General features: G+C 36.4%; 2 protein-coding genes across 3 annotated transcripts in view; both read left to right on the top strand.

The window, feature by feature from the left end:
• LOC148941326 (putative G protein-coupled receptor B0563.6) overlaps nucleotides 1-22300 on the top strand; it is a 124236-nt gene that overhangs the window by 23146 nt on the left and 78790 nt on the right. Inside the window, exon 2 of one of the 2 annotated variants that reach the window (XM_089104043.1) lies at nucleotides 12717-12822. The exons of the other annotated variant lie outside the window; for it this stretch is intronic. Within the exon in view, the coding sequence (XP_088960169.1) occupies nucleotides 12717-12793 (77 nt within the window). The 3' untranslated portion in view covers nucleotides 12794-12822. Of the gene's footprint in view, nucleotides 1-12716; nucleotides 12823-22300 lie in introns of those variants that run through there. 2 annotated transcript variants of the gene reach the window in all.
• The window catches only part of LOC148941328 (mitochondrial import receptor subunit TOM70-like), a 52077-nt gene continuing 50957 nt past the window's right edge, over nucleotides 21181-22300 (top strand). The window contains exon 1 of the mRNA XM_089104557.1: nucleotides 21181-21292. The gene's annotated coding sequence lies outside the window, so the exon portion shown is untranslated. The remainder of the gene's footprint in view (nucleotides 21293-22300) is intronic.

The raw sequence follows: 22300 nt of genomic DNA, 5'->3' as shown, positions 1-22300 counted from the left end.
ACCAGTGTTGCCTAGAGATCGAAACAAAAAGTACAAAAAATCTCCCAAAAATACACTCAAGACACAGATTGTCGGCAAAGTACATTGCTATCTATGAAGACATTGTATTAGACAATTTTTTTCTTCATTCCCTCGTTTTCCTTTTAATATAATATACATGCTCCCAATACTTCTTGAATGATTTGTTCGGAGTAACATATTATTTCATGCCGAAAAAATGTCGTTGTTTTTCCACGGCATATGACTATTTTTAGCAGCAGAAACACTTTAAACCGGCCTGAATTTCCTCCCAAATGACGAATTTCAGGCAAATCAGGAGCTGAATTCAATATTTAACCTCGTTCATTTTGATTTATACAAACCTTTCGGGCCTTCTTAAGGACCTTTCATTTCGAACTTGTGAAGATATTCATCACTACTTCATAATGCGGGGGTGCCAATCCATCGAAACATGGGGGGAGTATAAGGATTTTCTAATGAAGATGTATAAAAGGATATTAAAAATACTGAGGCACGGGGGGGGGCATTTTAATTTTCTTTAAATTAAATTACCCAAAAAGGGTTTGTAGCGAAAATGTGCTTGTCTAATTCTAGCTATTATTTTCATCCCATCCTCTTATTGGCTACCTGATTTATGGCGAATTTTCTACAGAAATCCAGAATTTTGCTAAATTTCGGGCAATTTTGCAAAATTTCTGCCCAAATTTTCGCCTTCGACGAAAATTTCACCGAATGCCATAAACGTTGGAGGGAAGGCGCGCCCCTCTCCCCCCTTGGGACCCCCTGGTTAAGGGAACATCTTGTCCTCAATCAATCAATGAAGTTGAAGTAATATATTTCTTCAGTTTCACAGTAATGCCTTTAGCTGCTTGCTTGTTACTAGTGAAGCTTCATGTTAATCAAGCTTTAAACTCGTTTTTGACATAAATATAAAATTTCAGAATCGCCACAAGACCTGCATATAGGATTTTAGCCTGGAGGTGGCATACATTTATAAGTCTGACCAAACTTCATAAATATAAATAATAAATACTGGAGGAGGAGGGGGAGGCGGGAAGGGTAGAACTGAACTTTTCCTTTGAATTCATCTGATTAACAAATATTTGCCTGTTTTGTTTTTTTTTCTCCTTTTTTTTTTTTTTTATTAAGAATCCAGCCAACGAAGCAAATATTAAGAAAATTCACATTTGTGAAACAGCTTCTTCTTTTTTATTACAGGCTTCGTGGCTCCATCACAGGTAATGGTATGTCGCTATTCCTGGTAAATACTTCATTTTTCACTGAGAAGTGGAAAGGAAAAGTGGAAAAGTGGAAGGTCACTAGTACCTTCTCTTAAATGCGAAAAGGGCAGTTTTTTCTGGGATTACCTCTGCCGGTAAACTATTCCATGTGGCGGCTGAGCCTCGGGTAAAACTTGTTTTAAGATATTCTTGGCAGGAAGTACCCTGCACAAGGAAGACCTGACAAGTTCTACTTCGTTGAATTGATTGCAAGGGCTTTGCTCTGTCCGGAACTATCTTTGATAGTTCCTCTGATGGAGGGTTATACATTTACTATTAGAAAGCCGACATAGACGACCAGGTGACCAGGAGACCGGAGAAGAGGTGAGCAGGGGATCAGGAAACCAGTTGACCACGTGAGTAGGGAACCAGGTGACCATGAAGACCAGGTGACTAAGAGTCCAGGATACCAGGTGAGCAGGGGATCAGGAAACCAGTTGACCACGTGAGTAGGGAACCAGGTGACCAGAAGACCAGGAGACCAAGAGTCCAGGAGACCAGGTGAGCAGGGGACCAGATGACCAGGAGACCAGGGACCAGGTGAGCAGGTTACCAGGAGACCATACACGAAAGACCAGGTGAGCAGGGGACCAGGAGACCATGAGACCTGGAGACCATAGACTGGAAACCAGGTGACCAGGAGACTAGGAGACCTGGATACCAAGAGACCAAAAATCACATACCAGGGGAGCAGGGGTACAGGAAAACAGGCGACCAAGAGACCAGGAGACCAGAAGACCAGGGAACTAGGAGACCAAAAGAACCAGGTGACCAGGTGACCAGGTGACCTGGAGACCAAAGACTTGACAGCAGGGGACCAGGTGACCAGTAGACCAGGAGACCAGAACCTAGAGATTAGGTGAGACCAGGAGACCAGTAGACTAGGAGACCATGAGACCAAGAGACCAGAGACCAAGTAACCAGGGGACCAGGAGATAAGGCAACGAGGTGAACAGGAGACCCAGAGATCAGAGACCATAGACCAGGTGAGCAGGAAACCAGATGACCAGGGGACCACGAGACCAGAAGCCAAGAGACCAGATGACCAGGAGACCAGGTGAACAGCAGACCAGGTGACCAAAAGACCAGAGACAATTTGACCAGGAGACTTGGAGATCAGTTGACCAGGAGACGAGGAGACAAGAAACCAGGTGAGTAGGGGACCAGGATACCAGTTGATCTGGTGACCAGGAGACCAGAGACCAGGTGGGCAGGGTACCAAGTGACCAGGAGACCAGAGACCCGGTGACCAGAAGAATCCCCTAGTCTCTGGTGTCCTGGTCCTCTGCTCACCTGGTCACCTGGTCTCCTGGTCTCCTGGTCCCCTCGTCACCTGGTGTCTGGTCTATTGCCATATGGCACTTTATGATGGCACTATCAAATCAAATTTGCGGAAAGTGATTAGATATAAACAATGGCTTAATAATGAGCCCTTAAAAACTCTTATTGATGGTCCAGTGCCCCGCTAGCGGCGAAAAAAGAAAAGAAAAAAGAGGACACATCAGTGCTACCCGTGCAAAAAAAGCCGTTTTTCCGGCTATTTGAGGTGAGGAGCTGTAAGTGTCCTGAATAGATTTTTCAACAATGGCAATATCAATAAAATACTTTTTATTTTGGTCCAATGCCAGTTCCGAGGGGTTTCAGGCTCTTTTTTCAAAATTCCTGTAAATTTCTTTCAATTCACATTAATTTAAAAAGTTGTTACTATTTAGTAACTATTTAAAAAATATTTACTATTATAGTATATATTTTTACCTTTTTTTAAACATTTTGGGCTACTGAGGTGTGTTCTATTTTTAGTCAAAACGTGCCAAGCTGTATATTACTTCAAAGCTCTCCTTCTACTGAACATCTTTCTAGCATTGATTTTGCGTCAAAACATTATGAGCCTCACAAAACCTCTTTTGCCTTGTGCATTCGACCCTCTCTCCAACACACTTCCTTAAACCAAGAGCCATGATAACTGGCAAAAACTTCGTCATAGTAAAGTCTATTTTAAATGAAACAGTTTCCCGTCCCTAGGAACGCCTTGGCTGTATTAAACATCATACATCCAAATTTAAGTGCTACCCAACGAAAATCATAGCTAATCCAAACTAACTTCAATACTATCATAGGCAGCGCAATAGCGCTGCCTAAGTAAAGGACGAGGTGGACACAATGTATTCTTTTTTTCTCCATACCCAGGCACTTCGTATCAAAGGAGTTTTCATAGAAACTTCGAAAAGGGCTCATTCATTGGAAATTAGAGTGGCTAGTGCCCTTTTTAATAGTCGAAAGTTATTGAAGGGCAACTAGCCCCCCCCTCCACGCCCATCATTCCCCCCATAACATCCAATGAAAATTTTGAGATAGCCATTTTCTTCAGCGTATTTGATTTCCGGATAGAAAATATCTTTTTGAGGAGGACACTCCCCCACAACCCTCGGGGCAAGGGTTTTAAGTTATGCCCTAGGGGTATATAAAGTTTTTATAAAAGGCGTTGTCGTAGAAACTTCAAAAAAGGCTCATTCGGGTGTGAATTCAAAGGGCTAGTGCCCATTTTAATAGTAAAAAATTATTGGAGGGCAAATAACCCCCCTCTGACGCCCATCTTTTCTCCAAACACATCCAATCAAAATTTTGAGATAGCCATTTTATTCAACGTAGTTTTAAGTTCTGTAAATTCGGTCTTTGAGGATGACAACACCATCACAGCCCTCAGGACAAAGGTTGTAAGTTATGCCCTGGGGGCTTATAAAGTTTTTATAGAACGCGTTGTCGTAGAAACTTCAAAAAGCAGAATAAAGAGAATACATTTTTCAGATTCAATTATCTTCAGTATGTTCCTGTAAACACTTCTTATTTGGAATTCTGTCAGTTAACACTAAGAAGTGAATTGAGTGATCCTCTAGCAATAAAAAAAGGTTTAGCCGTGATTACATGTAATTTTCGACCCATCATCGGCGACATCACCTAAAAGGAACAATAGAAGAATTCCATTTGTCTGTCCTGATATCAATTGCTATGTTGGTGCTCTGAGTCCACGTCAAATAGGCAATGAATTGGACTACTACAAGGGGCGTACTACAATGTCTGGCTATGGTGTCGGTAGCTGGTTTGCTAGGCTATTTCGTTCTGCACTACCCCTTGTCAGAAAATATCTTGTACCTGCTGCATCAAATTTTGCTGCCTTAGCACTACAGGACTAGGGGTCGGGTAAGAATTTCAAGGAGAGTGTTAAGGAAAATATCAGATCTTCAGCAAAAGCCGTTTGTGAGGATTTAAAATATCAATAAAATGGGAAAGGATAGAGAAGGATGCGTTCGCGTCGTTCACTTATCAGTCTCTATCCAGGTGTGAAGCGAAGGATATTAACAAGGAATTTGAGAAATAAAACGAAAAAGACCAATACGAAAAAGAAGAAAAGGAAAAATATTTTTAGATCAAAGACGGATTTCTTCTCTTAAGATGACTTATCTTCCCCACAAGGAATCACACCCATCAACTAGTTCCTCATTGAATCTGTTCAATGCTGAAAATGTTGATATCAGTGTCAAGTATGGCTATTATGAACAATTGCATCCCCAGCAACCCCTCTCGGAAAATATACACTTTCAAATATTTTCCAATGAAGACTATTTCATTGATTTGTCATCAACATTTATTGATTTAAACGTTGCGGTGAAGAAAAAGTCGGATAATACAAATCTAACTGCTGCCGATGGTCTATCCTATGAAAACTGTATTCTACACAACCTGTTCAAACAAATTAATGTATTTATTAATGAAACATTAGTGAGCACTAGCGATAACTTATCCAACTATGCAAGCTACATACAATTTATGATGATGACACCAAAGGCATACAAGTAGTTGACAGGACAGTCATTAGGCTAGGAATATTAATAAGATGTCGATAGTATAGGTCAATTAGCAGCTGCAGTGACCCAGGAACATCATCTAGTTGGAAAATTAAATCATGAGATATTCAATATATCCCAATGGTTACCATCCAATGTCAAGATTGACATAAAGTTGCAACTGGCCCCATTTAATTTCATTTTGAGAAAAAAAAGTCCTGCAGCACCCGATGCAAATGTCATTATCAAATCGACAATTCTTCATGTCCGATAACAACAGGTTATGAGCTCTGTTTCATTGGCAGTGGAAAAGCTAAGAGCCAATGGCAACAACATTAAACTTCTTGTCCCCCATACGATCACCAATCAACGTCACATTGCCACCGGCTCTCGCAGTTGTACTCATTCATCATTTATCAATGGGGAAATCCCGTCAAAACTTGCTTTGGCCTTTGTGAAGAGTGGCAGTGCCGGTTGGTCCTGGACTGCATCCTCCCATGATTTTAATTTTTTTGGTTTATCTTGCCTTGTGTATGAAGTAAATGGTATTCCACTGTACACTCTATCATTTGATAAAAAATCCTATAGAACTCTATATGAGTTGACCATGCAATCCCTAGATCATGACTCCCAATTATTCGAACATTAAATAACCAATTCAATGTTTTCGAAAAATCATGGTGTAATTGTTTTTGACTTGTCGGGGACCTAGGATATGAGCATAGTACGAACAGAGAATGTACGTTTAGAGTGCACATTTGCCGATGCTTTGACTGAGAGCATCACACTAATATCATTGAGTCAATTTGAAACCTATTGGGAAATCACACCCGACTGTAGTGTTCTACTAGACCTAGCACCATGAACACAAAACCAAATAATCAGCGTATTTAATGTGGATCCGTACATTTCCCAGTACAAGTCCTGTTGCATACCATCGGACTTCATTGAAAAAATTCCAAGTGTTAACAAAACCCTAATCACTGTTAATAGCAGTCCATCGACTTTTAAGACTGTTCATTGGCTATGCATCTTTCAAACAGCGAAGAATATTGCATTTTTTTATCCTCTTGGCCTATCGTATAAATTCTACACTCCATACATCAGCAACTTTATTGAAAGCAGTGGGAAAACTATTATTCAAAATCAACGAAGAGTACAGGATTTAACGACTAAGACATGCGGTTTTTATGCACTACTCTTTTTCATGTTCAGATGTCATGGCTATACCTACAAGCAGTTTTTTAGCATTTGCGTTGACTTACCTCGATTGAACGACTTTCTAGAGGAAAATATACTTACAAGCGTGTTTAATATTGATTTTAGTGCCCTACGAATAAAATGTTCTAAAAATGTTTGTTAAATTGTTTTTTAAAAAAATTATTGTTTGTACATTATAAAAACGACTCTTCTACTCTTTAGATTTCATCTTCTACTAGGTATAAGTATTTTTCGATAACAACTAATGCAGGTAGATTATCTGAATTCACGGTATATTGATCCTGATGTGCTGCAATGTCAGGGTCACATTTTCTACAATAGAGTGTAACCTCACTCTTATCATATCTCTTTGTATCGTCAATGATACTATTCTCATTCATTTTGTAGAATTCACATATTTCTTTTTGCTTATTTGAAGCAATGTCTCAAACAGTGTCCTCAAGTGGCGAATCACATTCCGTCACAGCCAAATAAAATCAGTGGGCTTATAATCATAGTAGCCATTGTCTTCACAACGATGACGTAAAAACCCAATTCTTTTGTTGTTCCAACAGTTGAATCGCTGACCCGGCTCCTCCTCCCAAAACAATCTAAAGCCACGACGATACAAATCTCTTAGCAATAAACTAAAATCACGCTTAGGATTCTTTCCAATCATACCAGGATATGTATTCTCCCACTGATTACATTTATCATAGTGGCAATTCGAGCATAGGTGCCCTCTAGGATGAGAGTCACACACCTCTTCAAAACAGGAATTACAACCTTTAACTTGTACAGCATATCCTCTATGCAATTTACACGGGTTGCATAATCTGCACTTTTCATCAAACTCATCAATCATTGTGCAATTCTCACATGATGACCAACTGCCCAGTGTGTACATGCATAGGGGACATATATGAAACATTTTTTCATGTGTTGACACTCTCACTGCCATAATGAAACTGAGCTACTATCAATAAATTGAGTAGGAGATAGAGAGAGAGAGGAGTAAATCATCCTTGAACTACATCTTTCTCATGAAAAAAGTCCTAAATTCCTAAGCTAGTGTTTAAGAGCATATCCACAATATCATTTTGCTGTGTCGTAATTAATAAGTCAATAAATAGTGCAGATGCATTTGGACCACAACGTAAAAGCTCCATGCAATAGTCTAATGACGGAGAATCAGTTTTCATTATATCGACAAGCATTCCCTGAGAAAATATCTTCCTTTGAATAGATAACTCTAGAGAATCATCATCTAGAATCAAATGTTTTTCCATAAACACAAGATTCCCCATGATTCGCTCTTTCTCAAATCTATCCATTTTTTAGTGTCCTAAACTCTCACAACCAACTTCAGACTAACCAGATTTTTTTTTCTACTCTAAAAAAATACACGCTAGCCTACTATAGAAAGAAAAATATCTTTGATTTAGAAACAGTTTTATTGAACATAAGTACAACAAAAATTATCACTGATTCAATTTGTTTTCATCAATATATTTCACTAGTGCATCTAATGCTGCCTGAAGTCTATTTATATGCACAATATTCAGTTTCACAGCAAAACATAATTGTTCCTCCATTTTAAATTTGCTCAATGATATCACATATCTAGCATACATATCATCCCATTCAAGGCTTAGTCTACCGCCTTCTGTTATTTCCACAGCCACGTTTGGTACTCGTTTATCTTTGCTGTTGCTACCTGCTCCAACATCAACCTCCAATAGTGTAAATGCTCCACTCATTGTCTCTACTAATATCGTCTCAAATAAACTATTCTCTCTGAGTTCAATTCTCTTAATAATATGAATTGCAATGGAAATCACTCCTTTTATTCGAATCCAATTACTAATCAACTTATCGTATATGAAGTAACCTCAGCTCTCTCTGATTGGCCCTAAAAATGGGTGTTGCCTCAAAAACCAGGCTGCTTGCGTTATACAATTACAATTATACTTTCAAAACGTCTTTGATCACTGGTATATAATATAAAAGGATTGGTCGTTTTTGCAATGTGCTCGTCAAACTACACTGTATATTCTTGTGCTCTTGACACCTTTATATAACTTACTACTCATATAATCCCATAATTCAAGTATATTTTGTGGTTTCAAAGAAGACAATATTCATTATACTTGTTGAATTTACATCTAAAATACAACTGTCTAGCTCTTTGGGATATTTCGCAACTTTTTTTGTCTGTTCCATAATTACCTTTTAATATAAAATAGTCGCGGTTCTAGGCCTAGGGAGGGGGAGGGCTCCTCCTAGTTTTTTCGACATATCACATTTTATTCCTTTTATTTTACATTTTTACACTTACTCTGGTATACCTGGCTCTCCCAGATAATGGGGCCAACACCCATGGGCGTACAAAGGGGGGGGCATAAGGGTCCATCTGCCCCCAGTGGTTAATCCAGGGTGTGAGGGGGTGTAACCCCCTAACGTTGTCTAAAGCAATGTAATTTGCTTGATTAACGAAATTTTGTGTTAAATAAACTTACTCCTAACGCAATTTTATCGGATCAACCTATTTTGCGCCCCCCTAACTAAATCCTGGCTCCATCCCTGGCTGCCCCCCCCCCCTAGAACTTCAAATTTGCACTAGATGTGGCCGAAACAGCAGTTGGTTGAAAAAACAGTTGAAAAGAGGTAGATGGCTAAAAAAGCAGTTGATAAAAGGTAGATGGTTCAAAAAGCTGGAAATAAACAGCCGAAATGACGGAATAAAAGTCAAACAAGAAGCAATTATCCCTAATCTCTTTTAAAGATTTAGCTCTAATGATTTATGATTGATGATTTTTGTGATAACTTGCCGGTATGATAGAACTTGCTAGCAGTGTGAAGTTATGTGAACTGCCAATATAACTTCAGCCCCCCTCTATTCATCACAGAATCGGCTGCCCCCCCCCCCTAGAGAAAAGCCACGCACACCCATCGGCCCATGCCTAAAACCGTTAATGATATAAAGGTTTCAGAGCAGAGCAAATAGACCGACTTTTTATTGCTATTTCGATTTGATATTTCTCTTTCAAGCAGCTTTCAAAGGACTTGAAAATCAGCAATCAGGTCATCTTGGCTCTACGATTAAATAAAAAAAGTTTTTTTTTTAACTGAAAGTAAGGAGTGAAACTAAAACTTAAAACGAACAGAAATCATTCCGTGTATGAAAGGGGCTGTCTGCGGCATTCGTAGCTCTCTATCCCTTTCAGAATGCCTGACTACTTGAATATCTCCCTAAAATAAGGTTAATAGAAACACAAATAACATCACATTGATTAAAAAAACACTTCTGTTCACAAATAAAATTATGCAGATTTAAAGTTTATTCGGACTCTCAACTCTAGCTGTCTTTCTATGAAATCTTTCTAATTTCCATGAATTCCCTCATCGACCGTTAGGTCAAAGTTAATCTCCTTCTTATGTCTGCTACATATGGAGTATGGACACGCCTGGTCAATTACCAAAAGTAGACAAAGGTTTTAAGCACGTAATAGTTGCTGTAGTATATTTCAAAAAATATTTTACACTTCAAAGTGTGAAAAATATTTTCAAAAAGTCGATCCGGAAGTTTCTTAATAAAAAAAATTAATTTTTTTGGGTTTGTTTGACATTTTGGAGATAGATAAACACTCTTTACACAAAACAACACGTAAATAGCAACATGTTGTTCAATTGTGTGAGGAACATGTTAAAACACATTTTCATTTGCTGTTTTTACTGAGAAACCAGTAATAATAATATTGCATGATGTAGCAGTGATTTTGCAGCAGATACATAATTTTGACTGATTTTGGAACAAATCAAAACCTGAAAATTACAATGTTTCTGACATTCTAAACATAATCCAAATACAGGAGGTACTCTTATTATTTTTTTTTTAAGTCAGGCACAGATTTTGGCATAGGCCTTTGGGCCCGTGTCCCTTCCCCAAGCTTCTGAGATTCTTATAAGATTTCCGGTTAACTTCGGCTACGTAATGTCCACGTACGTGCTAAAGTTTTTGCATATTTTTTGGAAGGCTACCTTTTATTTTAAAATTAAGTTGCAGACATGACCTGTTCATGCGATTATTTTTCCAGGGATTTCCTGCATAAAAATTATTTTACTGGCTTTTATTATTCTGAATATTTATTAGGAAAAAAGAATATTCTGGAAAAAGTTGCGCGTTACCATGTGTGTCACAATGATTATATAACCTGTTTATATTAGGGATAAAACCAGCAAGAATAAACTTAAAAATAAAAAGTTAAAAAAGAAATTGGGTAAAATTCTACTTTAGCTACTTTTGGCTATCTTGGAAAGAGGTTTGGTTAGGAAAATGGAACTTTCAGGGATAGATCTACAGGCAAAAGTATGTCCCGAGAAGGTATTTTGAAATACCTACCTCCACTCCCTCTCCCTCTAGAGGGTCCTGACCTTTGATGACCTCTAAAAATCTTGGTGTTATAAAAGTGAAACCTTGTAAAATAGATATTCTGCTTAAAATAAAGTACAACAAAATCGTTTTCACTTTAACAACTTTGCTCAATCCTGATTTTTAAGGTTTAAAACATATGTAAACACATTTCCTAAATTTTGAAAAAAAAACATTGATTTGGCTTAAAATTCAACTCAAATAAGAGGAATTGCGCTTTCGAAATAAAGTCAGAGAACAGAAACTTATAAATAAAAATTAGGGTAAAATGATGTTTTGTCAAAACTTGTCATGTAGTCAAACTTCAGGACCCTCTAGAGGGAGAAGTGGTGAAGGTAGGTACTTCAAAATATCTTACCGGGACATATTTTAGCATGTAGACCCGTCCCTGAAAATTTCATTTTTCTAACCTAACCCCTTTTCAAAATAGCCAAAAGTAGCTAAAGTATTATTTTACCTCAGTCTCAAATGTAGTTTTTTTGCAAGAAAAGAAAAGAAACATTTTTATACAAACCGAAACTATAGTGTCCTTCTTAAGTGAACAAAAATGGAGGGCAACTTGGCCCCCTCTCGTGGTCAGCAAGTTATGAACTTTGCCCAATGTTTACACATAGTATTGATTATTGGGAAATATGCAGAAGTTTTCAAGGTGGTATGTTTTTTGGTTGATGGGGAGTGGGGGTAGGTCGGGTGTAACATGGGAGGATCTTTCCATGAAGGAAGTTTTCATGGGGGAAGGGACATTGCTATGAAGGGGGCTCTCTCCTTCATAGGGATGAATTTGAGGAGGGTTGCCCCCTCCTCAACCCCTCACTCTTTACGCTAAAGTTTGACTCTGTCTCACAACTTTGTTTTTTTTAAAAAATAAAAAACTTTATCGTAAGAGCGAGGGGCTCAGGAGGGGGCAGCCCCATTCATATACGGACTAATTTCTGTCCGTTTTCAGTTTAATCTCGCTCCTTGCTTTCAGGTAAAAAAAACTTTAGTTTTTTAATTAATTACATTAGGAAATGACCAATTCTGTTACAGACACACAGAGATCCAAATAAAAAACATGAAAAAAATGTGTAGGTAACTATTTACCAATTTTTCTACATAGTGAAAAAGGGTCCTTCAGACGATTTTTTGAGGAAGGGGAGAGAATGTGACCTATCGCACCATGTATGAGTGGAATCATTGTTCAGCTTACGTTTATTATTTTTCTTTCTTCCAAAATAATCCGTCCTATTACTTGAATATTCAGCTTTCTCTAAATGTTCGTCAAGGACTTTCGTTTTTGGTTTTGATCTTTTTCTTTTTATGCAAATGATCTTTTTTTTGACAAAAACAGTGATTTTTCGTTTATAATAAAGTAAAAAAGAGGAAGAAAAGGATTTAGGGTTTGTTCACACAAGTTTTCTTCTATTATAAAGTTGCCTCTAACGACAAATATTCTTCGTAGGTATAATGACCGTTTCAGTAGCTATAAACAAGTTATGCAGCATTGTTTATGAGCTTACACTTACTACTAAGCAAAGTATAAACACATACTGAACAAGTACTGACAAAACCTATCCTCTCCACACAAAAAAATGACCCTTTGTCCGCGTCTCCGGAGACGATTTCATACCTATGCGAACTTGGTGACTAAATCACAAGTTCCGTAGGTGATTATACTTGTTCCGTAAAAGCTGTATTAAATTTAATTTATTGGCTCGGAGCGATTAAGTAGTACAACATTTTCCTTCTAGAGGCGCTGAGGTACGCGGGGTCACTTTTGGAGAGTTTTGACTGTACTTGTTCAGTAGATGATTATACTTTGCTACTAAGTTAGCTAGCAAACAACTAAAAAAGGAGTTTTTTTTCAACAAACCGGAAAAATCGAGGTTCAAACTGAAAATTTTACTCTTATCTATGGTTAATTGATGATATTGTGCTTGTTATTTTTGTTTTGTTTTTTGGTAAGGTTTTGTAAAATTCTAGGGACATCAAATAGTGCTAATAGACGAATTGACGATCATGCGCTTACGAGTGGATATTCTCGAAAAAGAGAAAACTGAATTAAAAATCCTGAGCAATAAGCTAGAAATCAAGGTATGGCTATAATTTGAACCTCTCAAAAAAAGAAAAATCAATTTTCTAATTAATCATTTGTATTTTGTTTTTTATTTTGTCTCATGTCAACACTTCTTTTTGGAGAAAAAAATGCTTACATTTTTCCTATTATGTTTTAGAGGTTTGATTGCAATCAGGGTAGCTTTTCTTCTTTTTGTTTTTACTCAGAAAGTTGACAAAGAAGAAAAATTTTCAAACTCGTGACCTGTCGAGATTGTTTTTTTTTTCAGACCAGAAAATCCCAGGATGCCAATTTTCCAAAAAAAATTAAAAATATGGTATCGCTTTCGAGAATTTTTTTTTCATACATAGAACATTAATATATGTTGTACATTGTACATTAATATAGAACAGTTATACATTAATATACAGCAATATATAAAAATTGCTTGTTTAAAAAGATAAGATTTATATATATATATATATTTACATATATATATATATATATATATATATATATATATATATATATATATATATATATATATATATATATATATATATATATATATATATATATATATATATATATATATATATATATATATATATATATATATATATATATATATATATATATATATATATATATATATATATATATATATATATATATATATATATATATATATATATATATATATATATATATATATATATATATATATATATATATATATATATATATATCTGTGTCATTTGCTTCCGCGATTAATCCTCCTGATACGTATGGTGGAAAAGCAAGAACTTTGTGGTTAGCAATAAAAAAAAAGCAATACAAAAAAAGCAATAAAAAAAACAGCAGTTCAGCCTTAGCCTACATGACATTTATTCTATAAAGAAGCCAAAAAAAAACTTTAAAACACATTTTTTTAAAATTATTATTAAAAACCAGTTTTTAATACAAGAATGCTTCTTAAGAATCCAAAAGAGCAAAAAAAAAAAAAAAACAATCAATATCAAATTCGCCCATTTCAAATGTTTTGAAGGTGACAAAACAGATATAGACAAAGGGTATTATGAAAAAATTAAGCTTCTAAGTTCAAAGTTTTTACCCAGATAACTGACGAATTTTGTGATACGGTATTTGAAGTTTTATGTGCAGTAATGCGCGATGAAAAAAACTACTAATTTTGACAATTATTTATGTTAAGAATACATAGCTAATAGATACTTCAACTACTCGTATTATGCAAAGGTTCTGAAACGCCACAGCCATTTCGTTTCTACTAGATTTCTATTTCTCTTGATGAATAACGAAGAAGATCAGTTTCCAGCCAGCGACTTGTGAATTTTTGAACTCATGAATAGGCTAGAATTTGTTGTAAATTTAAGCTGTGATTTGAGAAAGACTGATGAAAACATTAATGTCTGCGGTCAACATTGATCGCGCCGGTGGCGCGCCCCCCACCACTGAAAGGCGGCGCGGCGTGCTGTTTTTGGCCCCGCCGCCGCCGGTCTTCCCTCATCGGCGTGGCCACGGGGTCTAAAAAAGACTATGTAAACAAAAAACAAAAAAACTATTTTAAAGATTTTTTCCACAAAACAACTTTTTCAAAGAAAAATGAAGAGCTCCATTAAGCCAAAAATGAGCAAAAATAAAATTAAATATTATTCAAAGCGTAAATCTGCCACAAATCACTGTCAATAAATAAATGAAACTCAAAACGAACAGAAATTAAAATAAATAGAGGAGTCAAACTCAAAACAAGCGAAAATTACTAAGATTAGTGCTGATATCCCTATGTTTTCCTAATATTAGAACACACTTTGCGCATTATTGAAAAAAATAAATGATCTTGTATTGTCAGTGTATTTGACATAAGCTGATATTTCTAAGGGTTTTGATTATATTTTATTCATGAAAGTAAGAATGGTGAAAACATTTCAAATATATTTCATGTTAAGTAAAGCCCAAATTGTGTTCTGGTCTTGACAAGGCTTGGGGGTTATCAACCTTGTTGATGTTAATTTGTGCTCGTTTGGAAATTGAATCGCTTTTTTGTAATTTCTGTTTGTTTTAAGTTACATTTATTTATTAATTGTGATTTGTTGTAGTTTGACGCTTGGAAGATTATTTGACTTTACTTTTGCTGATTTTTAGCTTAATGCATCTCTTTAATTTTCTTTGAAGAACGTGTGGTGTGGATTTTTTCATAAGTTAATAATGTATTAGACACACCAAGGGCCATGATTTTAATTACTTCTATTAAATATTGACGGTCCAATTCCAAAATTTTATGGATTGTAACGACACTTCTTCACAATTCCAAACTATTACTTAAAACAGTATTTTAAAAGTTTGAAATTCTCTGATATATCATTCTCATATCACTTAAATAAAATCAGGAACAAAAGAAAAACAGGTATTAAAAAAACAGAAACAGGACACTACTAATAGCTATTATAAAAACAGAAATAAAAAAGAACCGGTAATAAAAAAAAACAGGTCGTCTTTTTATGTTATGTGTTTTTTTATGAACAGAACAGAAAAAGGTGCTTTAAAAAAAGAAAAGAGACAGAAAAAATAAACAAATCCAATGCTTATTAGGAACAATAATGACCCCTCCTACTAGGATTCTTAATATTTAGGAGTTTCTTAACACTTGTAAGTATGTAAGGTATAAAGAAGCAAATTAGATTAACCTTATCTTAATATTTAGATGTTAGGGCTAATCTAATTTCCTTCTTTATACCTTACATACTTACAAGTTATACCCTAGGCTGAGACTTATTTTAGTGCAATTATGAGGCTAGCAAACTCTCCGTAAGACGCTTTAGAGTGAAGATATAGGTGATTTCTATTTAAGGGAGGACTAAGCTTTTCTGAAGGAAAAGGTCAAAATCAAACAAGCTCTGTCAAACCCAACAAAAGCTTCTATAGGCTTTTTATGTGAAGAGACTCCGTGGTGTTAGTAAGCCTCAATACTATAACTGCTACTCTCCCCACTGCAACTGAATATCAATACAACGTAAAATATTTCTAAATTAAATTATATCATAAATATTCATAAATCGTCAGTTCTTATTATGCGTGTTGCATAAATCATCATGTTGTAAATTACTTTTCTCAAAAGACTAATCACAGAACGAGTGCAATATTTCTCATGTATATTTTGGTATATGACATCATTTTTTGTGATGACGCCACCTCAGGCTGCATTTACATCATCATCATAGATACTATGACGTCACTCATCAGTGTGACGTAATTAACATCTCATCAGTGTGAAAACCGTGACGTCAATTGTTAGATATATACGAAGCATTCCAGGTATTTGCATTTGTTATTTCAAAAGAATTGTGAAATGAGCGTTATTACATATCTTGCCATTGGGATTCCAGCCTCATGTGCTGGAATAGTTATTATGTGGGCCATTAAAAAAAACAGACAATCTAAAATGGACGAAAGTTCAAGACGAGATCTAGATGGGTTCAACTCTCGTCCTAGTCTGGCTAATAGTGCTAGTCTGGCAAACAAAAGCAAAGGTAATGGTGCAAGCAGTAAGTGCTGTGAAAGTATACTACCAGCAGAAGGAGAAACTATTGAAAACGAAGACAGTAGTGACGAACAGGTGTCATCGGATACTAGGACTTTTAATTCCCAAGCCTCAAAGAAGCCTTTCCAAATTAAGAAAGAAAATGAAGTTTACATTTCTAGTCTGGCAAGCAAAAGCAGACAAAATGGTGTACGTAGTAAGAATTGTGAAAGCATATTACCTACAGCAAGAGAAGGCATTAAGGACGAAGACCGTAGTGATGCAAGAGCGTCATCAGATAATAAATCTTTTAATACCCCAGCTTCAAAGGAGTTTATCCAATTGAAGGAAGAAAATGAAGTTGACAGTACTTGTCTGGCAAACCCGAGCAGAAATAATGATGAAAGAAGTGACGTGAGATTGTCATCAGCTGTTGTTCAAAATGAAGCATTAACTGACAAAACATGCAAAAAAATTCTTACTGAAAGCAGGAAGTATGATTCTAAACTAGTTTATAGTTATTTAAAGGGAAAGTGTCTTGCCATTGGCACCCGAGTCCTATCCTTAGGAAAAATAGTCTGGTGGGCTATTAAATACTACATTAAATCTGAAATGGGTAAAAGTTCGACAAACAAAGACGAAGAAATTAACTCTTATCCCAAGAAGAATTATGAACCCAAACCACCTCATATGGCTAAGAGTCTTAATACGGCAATGTCAAAAAATTCTTTCCAAATTAAGGAAGAAAATGAAGTGAACAGCGCTAGTCTGGCTAACAATGGCACTTATAATGATGCATATAGCAAGAATTCTGAAAGTATATTACCTGCGGTAAGAGAGACCATTAAGGATAAATACCGTTGTGGTCTTAACCCAACCTTAAAGGAGCTCATTCAAACAAAGGAAGAAACTGAGGTTGACAGTGCTAATTTGACTATTAAAAAGAGGGATAATTATGCAAGTAGTAATAATTGTGAAAGTCTATTACCTGCAGCAGGGACAATTGTTAATGATGAGACTTTTAATACCCCAGCCTCAAAGGCGCCTATTCAAATTAAGGAAGAAAACGAAGTTGACAGTGTTAATTTGGCTAACGAAACCAGAGATAATGGTGCAAGCAGTTGGAAATGTGAAAACATAATACTAGCAGTAAAAGAGATCATTAAGGACGAAGACCGTAGTGACGTACGAGCGCCATCAAATATTCAAAACAAAGTTACAGCTGAAAAAACATGCAGAAAAAGTGCTATGGAAAGAATCAAGCGTGCTTCAGAATTAGTTAACAGTTATTTAAAAATAAAACTTCTTACCATTTGGGCTCGAGTCTTATCTTCAGGGAAAGCATTCTGGTGGGCCATCGAAAATTTTATAACATTCAAAATGGGCCAAAGGTCGGCAAAAGGAAAAGAAGAGATAAATAAATTCATTACTAATTCTAATAGTGAACCGAAGCCAGCTAATGAGGCTAACACTTTTAACACCACATTCTCAAAGGAGTTTATCCAAGCAAAGGAAGAAAATAAAGTTGGCAGTGTCAGTCTGGCTAATAAAATCGAAGAAAATGATGCAATTATTGAGAATTGCGAAAGTACATTACCTGCATTAAAAGAAACCATTAAGAACGAAGACCGTTGTAATGCAAGATTGTGCATTCTTGGTGTATATTTTGATGCTCAAAATAAAGCGGGAGCTGACAAAATATACAGAAAAATTGCTGTTAAAAGCAGCAAGCATGCTTCTACACTAGTTTATAGCTATTTAAAAAGAAAATGTCTTGCTATTGGGGCCCGAGTCTTATTTGTGGGAAAAACAGTCTGGTGGCCAATTAAAAATTACATTACTTCTGGAATGAGTGAAAATTCAACAACTGGAAAAGAAGAAATAAGATCTTATTCTAGGAAGAACAATGAACCCAGGTCAGCTAAAAAAGCAAGTAGTAAGAACTGCAAAAAAGTTAATGAGAATGAAGGGATAACATATCATTGGAATATAGAATATTCTGGAGATAGAGGTTTTTTAAAAAGAGGCTTCATAAGAATTTATGTGGATTCAGATACCACTATTAAAGAGTTGAAAGAACAAATAGCTCCACGACTTGGAATAGATGTGCGAAGGATGCTTATAGTTTATTTCAGACAACAGCTTGCGGACGATGATACACAGATGTTTTACATTGTGAGGGATGTGAAATATAATAATCTTGATGGAGGGAGCTTTCCTCTTATTAATCCTTTCGGGGTCCCTCGTTTGATGATAGCAACAGACCCTTTCTGTTCAACTTCAGTTGCTGATGATCTTTGTCAGATCCTTAAGCATAATGACGAACCATGGCACGAAGCTCTATATATAGTGAATTTAATTCAAAACCGCATCAAAACTACAAACACATATATTTTTCTAGAAAAGGGAGATCTCATTGAAATTGAGTGCTATTACCCGACTTATTCCATGGAAAATAAATTCATTTACGGACGAATTTACAAAAATAAAATCCAGAGATCCTCTAAATTTGGTAAAACACTATTGTTTAGTTACAGTCGTTGGGCTGTATATGTTGGGAATATGCAAGTGGTTCATCTTAATCAGCATATGGTAACAATCGGTAATTTCCTAGAAGTTGTGGGCAAAAACAGATGGAGGGTAAATAATTCTGTGGATGACATTTATCCTCCCTTTTCCGTTGAAAAAATTGTTCAAAGAGCTATGGATTGTAAGGATATGATACGGCCAATATTTGAATCGTACCCAGCTCGCAACTGTGCTCCTTTTCCAGATTATTGTCACTGGCTAAGAAATGGTGTGTTTATTGGCCATGAAGTTGTCAAGTACTAATTACTTGAAGTAAAAGAACTTAGCCGTGATCCATACCTCAAGCAGTTTAGCATGAGTAATATAGCAATTTAGCAATTTAGCAAATGGTGTATTTATTGGCTATGAATTACTTATGCAGGATGTCGACTCTTAGGGATATGAGTGCACCACCAACATCAGCAACAATGTAGCAGTCCTTATAAGCTAGGATTTATACACAAATCCAAGGTTCCCGGTGAAAGTCTCAGGAGCTTCCTGGTATCTGAACATATGCTGACTTCAGCATTTTGAATGGACTGGAGAAACGCCGGCGTACGCATTTGCACAGGATTGAGAAAGAGTTAATAACTCTAGTCCTGCAATGATAGGTTCTTTAGTATTTCTTTATCCCAGACACATTCAATAATTCAAATAATATGAAAGTTGCAATATGGACTTTATTAGAGGACAAATATCGTACTAGAATTAAGACTAATGAATTTAAATGCATTGAATTTGACTTCTATAGGTTCATTTCCCAGAGTTAGGATACGAAAAATTTAATCATGTAGAATTTCTTCATTCAAACAGAAGGCATAGTGTATAGACAGGGAAGGACTCTAAATCCTATTTGTACGCTTCATACTACTACTACTACTACTACTAACAACTCACCGCAGCACCAAGCCGACTGAGGCCAACACAGATACGCACGCTCCTCCTCCACCCCAATCTATTCAAAGCCTCCCTTTTTACACCCACCCACGAAGTTCCCATTTCCTTTAAATCTTTCTTTATGACGTCCTCCCTTCCCAGACAGGACGACCTGCTTTCTGTATAGCCCTAGATGGTTGGCCGAAAAGAACAATCTTCGGCAATCTGTCATCCTTCATCCACACAACATGCCCTAACCACCTCAACCTTTCTTTCATTATAGCCCTAGAGAGCGGTATTGAACCTCATTTTTCGTATAGCCTATTGTTTGAAATATGGTCAATCAGCCGGGTACCCAGAACAATCCTTAAGCAAATTCTCTGGAAAACATCTAGCAAATCTTCATCCGCAAGAAATTTATTTTAAATTTCTTAAAATGTTGCTGCTGTAAAAAAGATCGAAAATGGACTATTACAAAGGTTTCATATGGTGGAATAGTGGAAAAAATTGAATGCGCCAATCATGCTTGTAAGTGTTTGAAAAAGAGGCTTTATAACAAATGCAAAGAAAGCGCAGAATGTAGGAAATTTCTCAGCAGTCCAGTAAGAAAGAAATTGTGCGAAAAGTGCGTTCATCTTATCTCTTCACTATTTTACCTCTTTGTAGGTTTTTTTAAACAATGCTTTACGCTGCAGTTCAGTACACTTTTTCTAATGATTAATATAACTATTAAAAGGGAATATCGTAGGCATATACATTTTAGGGATCTAATTTTCAACGCTTAATGCACTAGATGAAAACAACCCGTGTTCGAACCCGTTGATCCGTGAACAACCCGTCTTGAAGTTTGCGTCTAGTGCATCAGTGCATCAAACATGGGGTTGAAGCTTCGAACCCACTGAAACTAGAAAAAAAAATAGGAACTTGAAACTAAACGAGAATAACTTGTGTTTGAACCTGCTGAGCCTGAAAACGCTGCTAAATGCATTCAAAATTCTCGCAATTAATGATTGTGACAAAGGAGATGGGTTTTTTGTGCTTTACAATGCTTGAAAGGTATGTCAGCACGTAACTGTGTAACATTGTGACCCAATTTAGACCACTGTTCCCATTTTTTCACTGATAGTTTTTCCCAAATTTTTGTCGATAATTTTCCCAATTTTCGTCGATCATTTTCCCAAATTTTTGACAAACATGTGAAAAATTTGCGAAAATGACCAACGAAATTTGGGAAGTTTTGACCCGATTTTGACCTTCATAGTTTTTTCAGTTAAAACAGCGTTTTTAGAAGGGTGAAATAAAACGTAATATAATAAAACTGAAAAAATCTTCATAGAACTATGAACAAGGGACGACGAAAACGAATGCAGCTGTTAATCCTTTTTTGTTTCTTTTCCCGCCAATAATTTAAAAATTTCAACTGTCATTTGCTGTTAAAAATCATGAAGTACATATTTATCGGGTTTGCTGGATTTGCCACAGTGGGGATTTATTATTATCATTCTAGGAAGACGAAAAAAGGTACTATGCTTGGTAAAAGATTGCTGATAAGATTATTTTAGCAATGCTTGTATAAAATAGGCTAGCTCACTAGACAAACTAACCTACCTTGAAGGAAAGGGTCAAATTCTAGTCAAATGGTTGAAGGGGGAGGTCAGGGATGTTCTAAAGTCCAAGAATGGCCTTACAATAGCCTTGTAAAGAGAGTTTGGGAGCAGCTGATGACAGTGCATTTCAGCAGGCCTAGGCTCTAATTGGCTATTGACACAACTTGTTGCCAATGCCTGTGGAACTTCAGTTGCTCATCAACAAGTACTCCTAAGTCTCATTCTTTATAACTGGTTTGTAGCTGAATATCTGACTGCAACTTCTGGTCATGTATGGTATACTGGTGGTGAGGATTGTTATTGCCAAAATGGAGGACACTGCATTTATTTATGTTAAACTAGAGCAGCCATTCACTGGTCTGCTTCTGGATTCTCTGGTGTTCTGATTTCAGGCTTTGTTGAATGGCCAGTCCTAAAAGCTTGGATTCATCAGCGTAAAACATGATATTATTTGTAGCTTCCTTTGTCATATCATTTATGTAAATGAGGAAGAGGATTGGGCCTAGGATGGTCCCTTGAGGAACTCCACTGACAACATCACATGGTTCATAGGCCTATCATAATTTATTGCCATTATTGGTAAAAAGTTGGACCTGCTGCTCTTACTCTGTCAGGAAATTCATCACCCATTCTACTACATCGTTGTGGGTGCCAACTGCCTGTAATTTGGCCCTAAGGCATCTGTAGGGTACCTTGTCAATGGCTTAGGTATGGTCAAGGAAAATAGCGTCAACAGGTAATCCTTTCTCCTGAAGGTCTGTGATGATATTGTAGGTTTCAAGTAAGTTAGTCTCAACTGACTTTCTGGGAAGAAAGACATTCTGGTCTGGTGACATTATACTATTGGACAGAAGAATTAGGAGAATTATGGCTGTCACATAGCATACCAGGGTTCCGTGTCACTGGCTGAGGTATGGTCAAG

This window comes from Artemia sp. Qi Xiang Cuo, chromosome 18, assembly GCF_049724085.1.
Source record: "Artemia sp. Qi Xiang Cuo chromosome 18, ASM4972408v1, whole genome shotgun sequence".
Classification (NCBI taxonomy): Eukaryota; Metazoa; Arthropoda; class Branchiopoda; order Anostraca; family Artemiidae; genus Artemia; species Artemia sp. Qi Xiang Cuo.
Note: the sequence above shows the minus strand (reverse complement) of the source record. Positions and strands in the feature narration are given on the sequence as shown.